Source organism: Gobius niger (assembly GCF_951799975.1).
Source record: "Gobius niger genome assembly, chromosome: 3".
Lineage (NCBI taxonomy): Eukaryota > Metazoa > Chordata > Actinopteri > Gobiiformes > Gobiidae > Gobius > Gobius niger.
The window spans coordinates 36932911-36948276 of NC_136854.1; the positions used below are offsets into that span (position 1 = coordinate 36932911).

The 15366-nt window shown below is 41.8% G+C and overlaps 1 protein-coding gene across 1 annotated transcript in view; it reads left to right on the forward strand.

Moving 5' to 3' along the window:
• maml3 (mastermind-like transcriptional coactivator 3) overlaps positions 1-15366 on the forward strand; it is a 174978-nt gene that overhangs the window by 155400 nt on the left and 4212 nt on the right. The window contains exons 4-5 of the mRNA XM_079553297.1: positions 8048-8311; positions 12686-12776. Of these exons, the coding sequence (XP_079409423.1) occupies positions 8048-8311; positions 12686-12776 (355 nt within the window). The remainder of the gene's footprint in view (positions 1-8047; positions 8312-12685; positions 12777-15366) is intronic.

A 15366-nucleotide genomic window follows, 5' to 3' on the forward strand; every position in this document is an offset into this window, starting at 1 on the left:
AATAATAATCTAATTCTGTCTCAGTCAGAACAGGAAACACAAAATGTCATTTAATATACATGTATTTCAATCTTGTTGAGGAGTAAAACCATTCAATCTAACACAATTATTTAAAAAAAGAAAGAAAAAGGCATAAAGTTATAGTTTATTGTGATTAAATAAAACGGTCACATTCTATTTAATCACAATAAAGTACCGCCCCGGGATCTCGCTAATGGTCGGTGCCTTTGTGGCTCTTCACAGGATCAAGGTTGAAAATTCCGGCTCTTGGTCTCCGACTGGTTGGCCACCCCTGGGCTAAAGGATAGGTCCAGTACCTGCTCTTTCCCCGTTAAAGCGTGACAGTAGGAGTTCGTAAAGTTTAAACTCAAAAGCTAAGGGGCCAAACTCATTCCTAACTTTTTTTAATGCATGCCTAAGGTAATTATTCTTCACAGGGATGTTAATAAGCAGGTTTCACAGCTTTCCCCCTTTCTAAGTACATGCTCCCACCAAGGTTACGGGGAGCAGTGGGACTAGGGAACAGCGGTCCTTCCTGGGACTTTCCATACCGGTACTTTAACGATGCTTGGTTTTCGAAACCCACACTAAAATATTTGACATAGAACCATCCATCCATCCATCCATTTTCTTCCACTTATCCGTTTCCGAATCACATTGCACCAGCCCCTTGTGGTTCCTCCTGCAGGTGGTGGGTCCACAGAAGGACGGCCTCATGGTTCTAACCGGGCCTGTTGGTCTCTCATAAGGTGACGGGTCAGACAAAGAGCAGTTCAGAAGCCCCTTATGAGAGGCATAGAACCATAAAACAGATTAATAATGTTAATGTATTCCTTTTTCTTCCAATTAATTTATTTTGCACTTGTGTCATTTGTTTGAGGTGAAAGAACCAAGAAACGTCCTTTAACTACAAAAGGGTGGAAAAAACTCTTTCCAAGTTTTTCTTATTTCCCCCATTTTTCACCAATTTTTTCACATGAATTTTTCTGATCTTTTCCCTTAATTTCCTCACATTTTTCAATTTTTCCCCCAAAAAATTCTACTAGTTTTTAAAAAAAAAATCCCAAATATATTGCCATATTTTTGTCCACATTTTTCCCAAGGTTTTTAATTTTTTCCATGTTTTTTCCCTTTTTATTTTTTTTAATTCCCGATTTTTCCATTTCCCCCCAAAATGTTCAATACATTTTTTTTTCCATATTTTTTTCCACAATGTTCAGAAAGTTTTCACAATAAAACCCCCCCAACATTTTTCCATTTCCCCCCCAAATTTTCAATGCGTTTTCCCCAAAATTTTAAAAATATTTCTAGTTTTATCTTCATATTTTTTTCAAAATTTTTCCCAATGTTTTAAATGTTTTTCCATGTTTTTTCCCCAATTAAAAAACAACAACACATTTTTTCCACTAGTTTTTATGAAATAAAAAAAAATATGATTTTTTGATGAACAACAGCATCAAAACTTGAATATAAAGATTTTGTATTTCTTTTCGGTATCTGCTTTCGATCCTAACATTTTTCAGATTGTTTAACAGTACTCAGCCCTGGTCCTTCCAGACTAAGACAAGTGTCCAGATGCCTCACATCCCACATCCAGATCCTAACCCTGACCTTTCCTGCGTCCTCCACCACTAACGACTCTGACATCAGGCCTTTGACCCCAATCGTAACCCTAACCCCCTAACTTTAGCCCAAACTCTCAATCTGTCTGACCCCTTTCAACAACTCCCAGCTCGCTAACTGCCTATCAGTGTTACCTCTGCTTTTACAATCAATAAAGTGGTTTGTTTTACATCTATCAGCTTTTACTATGAACTCAAAGGGGGGAAAAAACAAAACAAATTTGACTCTACAACCAAGAACAATGTTGGGCAACAAACGGCAGCGTTAGCGTGAAACTGATTTCCATTAGAGATTAACCGGGGAGGTCGAGACATTTTTTTTTCCAAACCTCCCTTGAATTAGATGTTTTCACAGAACAGAAAAAGGCGCGTACATGTGGGGCAGTCAAAATATTACTGCAGTATCTACCAGCGATATAAAAAGTATGTGTTTTCTTTTCAGAGTTGTAAAGTTGAATTCTCAGAGCGGACATTACGCGGTGCCATCTGTTCTCCTCCAACCCCTGCTTTCCTTGGACTCGACTTTTACACAACATTTTCTGGCTTCTAGTTTCCGCCTCATTTACAGCCAAGTTCTCCATTGAAAAAAAAAGCCTGTGTTGTTAGTTTAGCCGTTTCAACAATGCGCAATTATGTTCTTAGGCATGCAAATGTATCGAGTATTTGTTTCATTGTTTTTGTAGCAAATACAATGGCAGCTTCAGTGTAAGTACATTGGGAATTAATATATACTGATTCTTTTCTACTGTCCCATTAAGTAGTAGCAGTTGTAGCAGTAGTTGTTGGAGGAGGAGGAACAGCTCAAATGGTAGAGTGCATTCTCTTATAATTGCGATTTCCCCCATCAACCAAAAACATGCACAATAGGTTCATCCTCCAGCCAGGTGATACTGATCATCCTGGTCTGTGATCACCCACTGCTCCTTAAAGATTGCTCCAGTGGTGTCAAAGGACGGGTCAAATGCAGAGGACATATTTCCCTACAGGGATAATAAAGTGCACCCTGACCTTAAGTCTGCCCTGGGGCAGATGTGGCTACAATAAAACCTTCACACCATATTTGTTACTCGAAAAGTGCAATAAGAGAAAGTCAGTAATGGTAGTAATAATGCATCAGTTTTATATAGCGCTTTTCTGGACACTCAAAGACGCTTTACCTGGCATTATTCATTCACTCCATACTTGGTGGTGGTAAGCTGCCCTGGGGTAGACTGAGGGAAGCGAGGCAACCAGTCTGCGCCATCGGCCCCTCCGACCACCACCAAACACTCACACACTACATTCGCTAGGCTTCCTGGTGTTCCCAAATGGTCTCCCATCCAAGTACCGACCAGGCCCTTCCCTGCTTAGCTTCCAAAGTCTGACGGGATCGGGCAGAGCAAAGGCGGTGTGGGTAGTAGTGGTAATTAGGGCTAGGACGATACACTATCGGCCCCTGAGTATCACGATACTCGGGGGCCGATACGATTCGCATTACTCGGGGGCCGATACGATTCGCATTGAGATACAGTATGTAATTATGATAAGTAATATGTTTACCTTAAAAATGTGTGGAAAGAAAACAGTCAGGTGGTCAAAGTTTATAAACCAACTCCCACTTGACCTTTTTTTAAAGAGGCTCGATACAAGTTGGCCATTTTATACTCACTACTGCCACCTCAGGTCATACGTGTAACTGCACCTTGTATGTTAAGCTCGTGCATGACGGCACTTCAGACCCGAAGTAACAACTTTTTGAGTGACTGTGCAGGATTTTAGAGGCAGTTGTGGTGAACAGGTCTGGGCTCATTCTACACCTTAGGACATTGTTGAAAGATGTAGGGGGAGGAAAATACCTAATTTTAACATTTTAAACTCCGTATAGTCCCTTTAAAGGGTTAAGACTGAAAAGTGAAGATAAACACAAAATATAACAAAGTGTTGTTACTGGAAACCAAAGGAGTGCAGGATAAAAATGCCCCCAAACACAAGTATTGAAAGTATTGCGATACTTGATAAAGTATCGATACTTGGTATTATTCTGATCCGATATGTTCCTAGCCCGAGTGGTAATAGTTGGCCCTTGCAGCTGCAGCAGCAGTAGTAACGGTGAGCTTATCCACTTCAGCTTTATTTGAACAATGTACCATGAAGTTCCTCAGAAAAAATATATTTTAGCAGTGACTGTAAGACATTAGTCTGTACAGTGGTAGTAAAATAAACACTAATGCATTTCTCCTATCCCCATGTGTAGCAGTAGCAGTAGTAGTTGTAGTTAGAAGCAATAATAACAGTAGCAGAAGTAGTAGAAATATTAGTGCTCGAAAAATGTACCGTGAAATGCATTCTCAACTTGGTGAGACTGTGAAGAAGAGAAACATCAGCCATCTATGTCTCGAATTGTCCAGCGTTGTCCATTTAGTAGACTGCTTACCAGCGTGTTCTTTATTTGTTTGATTGTTTCTTGCTTCTACATTTAAAACATAGACTGCTGGCATCTCAAGTGGAGCCACCTTCACTAAAATGGACTTTTCCCTCTCCATTTCTTGCCTTTGTAATCCATCTTCCCTCCCTCCCCTCCTTCATTGTGCGGACATGACTCAGGGCTGCCTGTCTGCACACAGCACAAGAGTGAGAAGCAGAGAAAGAAAGAGAAGGCGGGCGAAGGAGTTTGATGGCCGCGTGTTTTAGAGAGAAAGAAAGTAAAGAGGTAGTTTGAGTGGGGGAGCTGGAGAGAGATCGTAGATCAGAACGTCATGATTGAGCCATCTGCTGAGGCCATAGACGCACACATACACGCACAGCCCACAGAGATGTGCTTAAAGATCACCACTGCCACCCGTTGGTCATCAGCTGTCACTGCGCCTCTCCTTCCTGTATCCTTTCTCTTGCATTGTGTCACTACATTTCCCCGGGCAGTGGTAATAGTGGAAGTAGACGCAACAGGAAAGCAGGGATATTTTCAGGGTTGGCAGCAGCACATGTACTGGGAGCAGTGGTAGTAGTGGCTCTGTTTGAAGTAGCGTGATGTCACTTTTTCCATGTCTTCTCTCACCAATTGTATGCGGATTGTCATTGTCACTAGGCTAGAGGTGGCAGTAGAAGTAGTTGGTATAGATACGTGTAGCTGCTACATCTCTTGGTCATTTGGACCGGTATTATCAGTTTTCAAGTAGTGGTAGCACAGAATTGGCATCTTTACTTTGTGTCTCCCCTTTCCACTTGTAAGATGTTTATTTCATGTCTATGAGTACTCATGGGAGAAATACTAGTAGTAACACTAACAAGTGATAGTATGCATTGTGTCGGTCTCCATCCTAATATTGTATGCTGTTTGATTACCAGGGCTGTAGTAGAAAAAGTCATTTACTTATTTTTTCCTCACACAGTATTCTCTCCTTCAAATATAAGAGAGCCTAAAACTGAAATACAGGAAATTTCAAGAGGTAAATTAGGTTCAACATGTCCAAAAATATAGGTTATTTTCTTGCTTGAATATTTCTATTGCTATTTATTTAGCATCTGTGTGTCTCTCCTCTTCAATACTCAGGGACTGTCATACTCAACAGTAGTAGTAGCAGTAGCAGTGCTCATCGTAGCACTGATAGTATTTATAGTGCTTAAAGCAGCATGAATAGAGGGGATTTCCTTATACCAGGTTGCATTTGTACCTGTAGTCGTCATTGTAGTAGTTATCTCCCAGTCTTTCCTTTATCGAATTATCTATGACTGCCAGTAGTAGTAGTAGTAAAATTATGTAAAAGTAGTAGTATTTTTTATACTTCTCCACGGGTAGTTTTTTCTCCTATTATCCTCCGGTTGCCGTTCGGCGGTGCACATGCAGGAGCTGAGACACGTAGTGGTGAACATCGATCAGTCTGGTCTGGGCTGTGTCTGCTGAAGTCGGTTAAAGCAGATGATTTTGTTTGCTCCACAGGGTTCTTTGTGCTTTAATATATGAGCTTTATCTCAACCTAACTCCTTTCTAAGAGCTGCGCAGCCTCAATACGGATTATGAGCTTTGGCTCTTTGAAAACATATTGAATATAGTGGTGTTTTACAGACTCCAGCCACGGCTACTATGCACCGCGTAATCCCGCTCTGGCTCTTTCATTCTTAGCCTCCAGTTAAATATGATTTGTACCGACTTTCTCTCTTTATATGTGTGCAGCTGTGTGCATTGTTCATTCATTCAGAAGAGACCAGTGTTATGAAGAGGCTGTTAAATAAGAACCGATTTGTGGAATTAAATTAGTTAGCATGCAAAAGAGGAACTGTAGTGTACTTGTAGTAGTAGGAATACAGTATCAATACAGTATTAACTGAAAGATAGTGTCTGAAGGATATACTTTTAGTGGTTTAAAAAGGAACTGCAATGACAAATGAACTTATGTTGCCTTAAGCTTTAGATGAGGGCACATATAAGTATATACAAGTGGAAATACCAGATCTAGTGGCGCTTCATTTGGAACTGGTGTTTGGACTTGATTTGAGACTGGCGTTGGACTTCATTTGGGTTTGGTGTTGGACTTCATTTGGACTTGATTTGGGACTGGTGTTGGACTTGATTTAGGACTGGTGTTGGACTTGAATTAGGACTGGTGTTGGACTTTATTTGGGACTGGTGTTGGTCTTGATTTGGGACTGGTGTTGGACTTGATTTGGGACTGGTGTTGGACTTGATTTGGGACTGGTGTTGGACTTGATTTGGGACTGGTGTTGGTCTTGATTTGGGACTGGTGTTGGTCTTGATTTGGGACTGGTGTTGGACTTGATTTGGGACTTGTGTTGGACTTGATTTGGGACTGGTATTGGACTTGATTTGGGACTGGTGTTGGACTTGATTTGGGACTGGTGTTGGTCTTGATTTGGGACTGGTATTGGACTTGATTTGGGACTGGTGTTGGTCTTGATTTGGGACTGGTGTTGGACTTGATTTGGGACTGGTGTTGGACTTGATTTGGGACTGGTGTTGGTCTTGATTTGGGTCTGGTGTTGGACTTGATTTGGGACTGGTGTTGGGATTGTGGGAGCAGAGGGTCAGTTTATGTTCATTTCCAAACTGGCTTTATCCGTAGGATCTGGCAACACAAAGTATAAGGGTCATTCTGCTTTCTGATTGGATAATTATCTTGATTTCTGTAAAATTGTATTTTAATTATAAATAAATTCACCTTACAATTACCAGTAAAACCAATGTTTGATTTGATGGACATTTACCTCGTATAGATTGGTCACGCAGATGACCATGACCAAAACTTGCATACTCATCAAGATTATTAATAATTACATAGAAGCTAAATAAAAAACACAATCAGCAATTCTCTTTTTGAGAAACACTGACCTAAACCAAGGTGTTTACATGCACATTTTTAGCTTTTTGCTTCATAGTTATTGAGAAAATACTCCAAAATTGAAACATTCATTTTGGCAATATCACTCACCCCAATAATGAAATATGATTTTAGTTAAAACTATTTATTTTACAACCTTGAATCTCAGCAAAAATAAACTGCTTGTAGCTCCCTTTATTCATTCATACATAGCCTTGCATTTGTTCATGCATATCCTCTACTGTCTTTCTCGTCTCTCTATCGCTCGTGGGCTAAACTGTGTCCAAGCTCCTTTCAGTGTCTAATCGTAGATACATAAACGCTCCCCTTTCATTGGTCAGAGCAAACCATTTTATCCTATTAGAGATTAGCATACGGCTGAGTGGAGGAGGAAGTGCTCTTTATATGCAAATGAAGAAATAATATATGCGGTGTGGACCAACCAGCGCCTGATCCTAAGACTCTGTTGGGGCCCAGTGTGATCACTGTCAAGACAGAAGCCAGACAAGCTGCAGTTTTCACCTTAAAGAAGGACTTTTAGGAGTATCTCATTAGGTGATGTTCAGGATGTTTCTAATTGGCTGCAGACACGACACAGCGAATGATACCTTAAGAGTGTTTGAGGAGGAGAAAGAAATAAAAATCAGATTGATATCAGTGCTGAACTCACGAATACTGTAAACCTGTAAGACAGAATAATGCATCTACATTTTATTATTATGGGCAGGGGGTTTAGAGAGAGAATATATCAAACTTTATGCCTGTTTTTGTGTCACGTGGGGAGGCAATACTGTAGTGTCAAAGTACATTGAAGTGAATGCTAATTTCATTGGTTCACGATGTGTAATGTGCCACAATTCCCAGAATTCTTAGTGGTTTTGACAACACATTCCAGAGCTCTTTAAACTGTGCATCGCGTTTTTTTGCATCCTGTCATAATGTGAGGTTGCTTCTTAGATTGTATTTATTTTTGGATCACATTCTTCGCTAATACAATGGACAGAAATGTAAAAAAATAACTGTACTTGCTCGTCATATGCTAGACTTTCCTCTGACATGTGCTCTTCTTTGACCCGTCTGACCATTTCCTCGTTATCATCTGCTCTCTTCCAGGAGCAAGGCGTGGTGGGAATGTCCCGGCCGCCCGGTGCCATCCCGCCCCCTCACCCCGGTGGAGGTGTGGCGTCGGGGGTAGGACCGAACCAGGGATCGGGACCCCCTCCAGGCTACGTAGGGAACCAGCAGCAGGCCATGATGAAGCAGATGATGGTCATGGAGCAGGAAAAGAGAGTCCAGCAGATGCACATGATAGAGCAGCAGAAACAGCAGCTCTTCAGGGAGCAGAGGCAGCAGCAGCAGCAACTTCTGGCTGAACAGGTGGGAGGCAGAACAAGAGAAAAGACTTACACATAGGAGATAATTAGATCATGTGTTCTCCGTGTTTGATATGCACAAAGAGGTGGGAAGATTCATATCAAGTGGCAGGAAAAAGCAGTCTTTCAAATATTTGCTCAAGTAAGAGCAGAAAAGTGCTTTGTGAATACTTCTTGAGTAACTTGACCCTAAAAATCTGATTTATGTTTAAGCAGTCATAGACTTTGTGGCATTAACAGGTAAAAGGAAGCACAACATTAGCCACAGTTGTTGTTCAGCCGATTTTTTCCTCTAGTTCCACTAATTTTATAAACTCAATCAAAAGGTGGTATTTGTCCTTTACAGCCCACAGACTTTATTTCTGGAGGCTTGTATTGGAAACACTACATGTACAGAGTAGTGTGAAGCACTGTGTCCTAAACTGTGTGGTTAAAGCAGAACTAAGTAACTCATGCCCCTAGAGGCCATAAGCGCCACTGCAGGTGTCGTATCATGCTGTGGTTTTTTACTCACTAATTGACTGTGAGAGTAAATACTACGCTGACAGAAAAGACAAAGGGAGATAGGGATATTGCACATTCAATTTCACAATGGAGATCTTTTTTTTTCCACTCAAATTTGGCTGTAAATACTGTTTAAGTGGCGCTAACCCGCAGTTAGCTTTGCCCGTTAGCCTGTTAGCTTCTTCTTCATGGTTCCATTAGTGCGTATTGGTGACTCTGACCCGGAGGCAGCAAAGTTGCAATTGTGGTTTCTGGCCAGAGACACCAGGGGGAGATGAAAGACCCCTCAATCATCCCATTAACACTTGTATTACCCCCAGAGGGACTACGGAAAGGATTTATTAAGGTAAACAAGTTACTTAGTTCTTCTTTAATGCACAGTATGGATAATACCTAAGAATATACTTAAGTCATTTTTATGTCTAGTGAATCAGACTTAAAGGGGCTGGGTGCAAGTTTGCCATTTTATACTCACTACTGCCACCTCAGGCCATATGTATAACTGCACCTTCTACAGTATATTAGGCTCGTGCATGATGGTAATTCGGACCCGAAGTGACACCTTTTTGAGTGACGGTGCATGATTTTAGAGGCAGTTGTGGTGAACAGGTCTGACCTCATTCTACACATTAGGACATGGCTGGAACATGTAGGTGGAGGAAAATACATAATTTTAACATTTTTAAACGCCCTATAGTCCCTTTAAGATGACTGAAAATGTAAATACATTTAATAAAACTGATTCTGGGTTCAAATTCAATGTACATTACATGCAGTATATACATTTTTTCCCCCACATTATTGTATGCGGGTTTTACAACATTCTAACATACAGTACATTCATATACAGTATACATAATACTGTAGACTTGAGGAGGAGTGGGAGGTAGTATCATTTATTAGTAGCACAATGATCCCAGCCAACCCCAGACACAGCAAGACGACAACGCAACGACCCATCACCGATGCACCATTTTGCAGCCCCCTTTGTCATCCAAGGACATTTTGCAAACTTCTTGTTAGGAACATACTTCTTTAAAGGACAGTTGGACACAAACACATCCAAAAAAATGACTAAAAGCTCTGTCCACGTCTTGCTCTCTCTATACCAAGCTCATCCTCTCGGTTTCCTTACTCTTGTCGCCTCACATGTATAATTACCCCCATCCAGGCCCCTCTCCACTCCGTCCTTTTCATCTCCTCAAGTGTGTGTGTCATGTGCATTTTGTGCGTGTTTTTTTTTGCCACATGCCGCCCGCTGCGATAATGTGGTGTTTTCTTTTTATTTCTCTCTCTGTGAGCGAATCGAGTGTTAAAGATTTCTGAACTCTGGAGTCGCCACCCACCATGTTGGTTTTAATTGGACCCGCAAAAACATACAGGCGTGCAAATATAGGTGCGCGTGAGAGGAGAGCTGCACCCCGCAGGGAACGGGCCGTGTGCCGGTAACTAGACATCACAACTTTCATTAAAACTAGCAGCACCTTATGTTGTCCACACGCGCCGGTGTTTAGTGTCTGTTGATTACTCTGCAAAGCCAGCTGTTAATGAGAGAAGCTCCCTGTGCCAGGATAGTGTACGTATGAAACATCTGTCCGAAGGAAGGTCTATGTGGAAACAATACCTCTAGGTCAGGCATCTGCAGCCGAGGTGCCACTTTGGTTATTCACTGAAAGATGGATAGATGAAAGATATTTCAGGATTTTTGACATTGGGCTTCATTTCCAAGTTTTCCAGAGTGTTGTTGATTTCTGGAGATATTTGTTTTTGTATTTCATACCGTTCTTATGTTTGAAGAGTTTCGTGGCGCTAGGCTAGTGCAAGGCTAGCACATTTCTATGGTATCAGCTAGCCTGCATTAAAAACAGTCTGACCCGCTCCACAGGGCACCTGAGGCAAATCACTTATAACACCAGACAACCATATAAATGTCTGTGTCCATTGAATCATTTTTGGAATATAACTTGCATCACATGAATGATCGTTTTTTGAGGGACTATTTTCTAGCAGATCACTCCGCCGCTGCGTAGCTCATACAACCACGAAGCTGATGCTGCTCAAATATAAGTTCTTTTAAAGCAGTACTAAGTAACGTGTTTACCTTAATAAATTCGTTTCGTAGTCCCTGTGGGTGTAATACAAGTGTTAATGGGATGATTGGAGGGTCTTTCATCTCCCCCTGGTGTCTCTGGCCAGAAAACCATGTTTGCAACTTGACTGCCACCGGTGAGAAAGCAATACACACTAATGTAATCACGAAGAAGAAGCTAACGTGCTAACGGGCAAAGCTAACTGCGGGCTAACGTCACTTTAAACAGTATTTACAGCCAAGTTTGAGTGAAAAAAAATATTTCCATTGTATAATTGGATGCACAGTAACCCTCTCTCCCTTCGCCTTTCCTGTCAGCATCGTATTTACTCTCCAAGACAATTAATAAGTTAAAAAATTGTAACTTGCTACTACACCTGCAGTTGCGCTTATGGCCTCTAGGGGGAAGAGTTACTTAGTACCACTTTAAATGCAAAATGGTTCAAATTATTCTATCGACACAGACATTTATATGGTTGTCTGGTGTTATAAGTGATTTGCCTCAGGTGCACTGTGGAGCGGGTCAGACTGTTTTAATGCAGGCTAGCTGATACTGTAGAAATGCGCTAGCCTTGCACTAGCCTAGCACCACAAAACTCTTCAAATATAAGAACTGCATGAATTACCCAAAAAAATGGATAACTAGGAAATGAGGCCCTATGTTAAAAATCCTGAAATATCCCTTTAAGTCCAAGTGCAAGTCCTCTGTTAATCCTGGTCTAAACTGGTGTGGTTTAGCGCCATTCATCCGTCCCATTTACAATGCTGTACTAATTAATTTTGGTTCTCTTGTCATTTCTGTGAAAAAAAACTGACTTTGGATTCAAAAGGTTACAGACCCCCTGCACTTGGTACAGGTGGAGCCTATACCAGACAGACTGAAAAAACAACTGTTATGATCTATTGCTGCTACAGTTGGTCAGGTCTAGGTTCAGCAACACTATGTGCCCAAAGAATGTACATCTAATTTATTCCTTCAATGGATTCTTTCTTCCCTTGGTGGCACAGGCATATTCCAAGATGACAATGGCAGCACTCATCAGGCTCACATTGTGAAAGAGTGGCTCAGGAGCATGAGACATCATTTTCACACATGGACTGGCTCCCACAGTCCAGATCTCATTATTGATAATCTTTAGGGTGTGCTAGTGAAGGCTTTGCGCTGTGGCCGCACTCTCCCATCATCAATACAAGACCTGGGTGAAAAGTGAATGCAACACTGGATCTTTTTACATTGCAGAAGCTTATTGAAACAGTGCCACAGGCGGTCCAATGAAATATTTGAGCGTGCAATTTTTTTTGGGGGGGTCAGGCTGTGTATTATGTCCATTTTATATCCTCTGCCTTACCCCTTTGTTTTCGGTGGCAACAAACCGTACAGTGGTTGGGCCGATTTTCATGCCAGTTGTCATAACCAGCGGCATGTGCTGTCTTGTGACTAGAGTAGGCAATAATAGTACTTCGCCCAAGGACACAATAATTTGCATACAGTAGAAAGGTTTTTGCTCATAGTTTAAGTGTGACGGTTCCACCACAAGTTTGAAGGTAAGACACTCTTATGCTCAGGGAATCAATCACCCAGTAATACTGAAGTAATGAGCGGTGACTCAGAAACTGCATTAAATCACTGTACACTGGAACATTTTTTTTTTTGTGACATTCATTGATAAAGGTCAGAGAACTAAGACGGACATTGAATTTACGTCTGACTTCTTGAAATCATCCACATGGGCCAATTAACAACTTTGACTTAAAGCATTTCTCTGTGTTTGTGTTTGCATGCAGCTCCAGCAACAGCAGCAGCAGCAGCAGCATCTTCCGCGGCAGATGGGGCAGGGCCAGAGGAATCCATACCCCCAAGTCAATCAGTACCAAGGTATAGCACACACACACACACACACACGCACGCACATCTGCAACAATGCGTACTGTTACACTGTGCAATTTTATGGCACAACCTCGATAGATTTTCCTATGCACAAGTCAAGACCTGACCTAATTTCTTTCAGCTTTTTATTGATAAACGCATTAGCGGATGGATTTTTGGTAATATCGACTGTAGTTTTCCACAGATCATCCAGATGGTACTCAAATACAGTCACTCTGCGGCTTCTCGTCACAGAGTCATGAATGAAGTGGACATTGTTTGCAACAATTATAGCAAAGATGGCACCATTGGACAAAACATAATGCAATAGCGATGATTGCAATAAAGAAATGAGTGGTAATAGGGTGATTTATTACTTAATGTCATGTCATTGTGTAAAAATGTACGATCTAAACCTAACAGGGGACTGAAAAAGGCCAATACTGGTAATAATAGCTGCAATAAACAGCTCTAATTTTTTGTATACATATTCCCCTTCACGTAAAACCATCTTGCGCGGCATATTTTTGCGTAGAGAAACCTAACCCTGAGACTGAAGCTGGTCCTCTCCGCCAGACGCTGTCAGATTTGTCAGTTTTCGATGCTCAGATGCTCTCCCTCTCTCGCTCACAATCTCTCTCTCGCCCCGGGAAAAAAAAAATAGAATATTCCTGCTCTGCCTGTTACCACGGCAACTTGTCTGTCCTGGATCCCCCAGAGTTCGGCTGGAGTCAGAGAGGGAAGGAAGCTAAAATGCAGCAAAGGAAGCAAGGATGACGGGAAGGATGCAAGGGTGTAGGGAAGGATGGAAAGAAAGAGGAAAGGATGGAGGTAAAGAGAGATATGGGAAGGTAGGGAGTAAAGGAGCAAGCAAAGATGCAGGAGGGAACCCAGGTGGGAACTAGGAAGGAAGACAGAACCATGTGAAGATCTGGACAGGGTGCCGCCCCCCTCTGGCCAGTCTCCTGTTCGATTAGTGGCCGCGCTGTGGTGCTGCAGCCGAAAATCCCCCTTGGACCAGGAAAGCATTTTTGTCATAGAACGCCTTAATTGTTAAAAGAAACTCATGGTAGCGCAGCGGTTAGCGCCTCTGCTTCACAGCTAGGAGGTCCCGGGTGTGATGCCACAGAAAGGTCTCGTCATTCTGTGTGGAGTTTGCATGTTCTCCCCGTGTCTGTGTAGGTTTCCTCCGGGCACTCCGGTTTCTCCACCACTAGAAACGTGTATAATAGGTGAATCCTCCAGCCAGGTGATTCTGACCATCAGCCTGGCTCCACATCTGGAGATGGGTCCCTGGGCGCAGTACGGCCGTTGACCACTGCTCCTTATGAGTCGCCCCAGCGGCATCGAAGGATGGGTCAAATGCAGAGGACAAAGTTCCCTACGGGGACAGTATAGTATACAAAACATACCAAACTTCCAAAAAGGTTGGATTTTGTTGAGATTATTATCCATTGTAATGTTGTAGACCTTTTATCTTTCATAAATTTTTGGATCGCTCAAAAAAACATTTTGACCTAGCCTAGCCCGCTCTAGCTTTCCGCCACAATTGTACAATAACAAATAAAGCTGCTACTTACTTACTTAAACCTTAAGAGATTTAAGATTTAGCCAAACAATTATTTTTTAGATGGATAACATCTGTTGTCAGTAATATTCATCATTTTATTTCAGCGAAGCAGCATTTAAATGAAGAAAAGTTGGGAAGAAAAGAAAGACATTTTTTTGAATTTTTAAGCTACTGACACGAAGTTATATAGAAACTTTTCCCCAGTTGGGAAATGCACGGGGCGACGGTGGCGCAGATGGTAGAGCAGGTCGTCTCATGATCGGAAGATCAGGGGTTCGATTCCCACCTCCTGAAAGTGTACACTGTCGTTGTGTCCTTGGGCAAGACACTTCACCCACATTGCCCCCAGTGTCTGCGTACATTGGTGTATGAATGAGAGTATGAATGGGTGAGTGGATCCTTGCTGTAAAGCGCTTTGAGTGCCTAATGTAGGTGGAAAAGCGCTATATAAGTTGAGACCATTTACCATTTACCACATGAACGCTCGCTCAACTGGGGCAAACGACTGGAGAACTCAGTTCAATACAAGCTTCCTGACTTACGCACCTGACTGCGGAAATCAGCTGATTTTTTCTTTTATTGGCTAATGCGAGCATTTTAGTTAAACACTGCTACTTTTTTGAGTTTAGTGTGAAATGTCCGGCATCAATGCTGAGAAAAAGTACATTTACGTGAGATTTTTTAAAACTCACAAGCTACCATTTAGCTCAACACATTTCAATGACTAGCTGAACTAAGCGCTAATCAGTGATAAAAGCAGATTTTTTTATTTGATGACATAAAAATTCCCACTTTCCCACAAAAAGAGCATCTGAGGGCAATGATGTCACATCTTGGGAAAACGAGTCCCCCCGTCCACATGAATGCAGCATCACTCATTTCCCATTGACTTAACATGGTCGGCACGGCAACAGTTTAAAATATTGGCCTCTATCTATGTCACTTCCTGTCAGTGTCCAATAAGGAAGTGAAACTATAAACATCCCAAAAATGGTCAAACTAAAGAAAGCGGGGTACAATTTTTAGCTA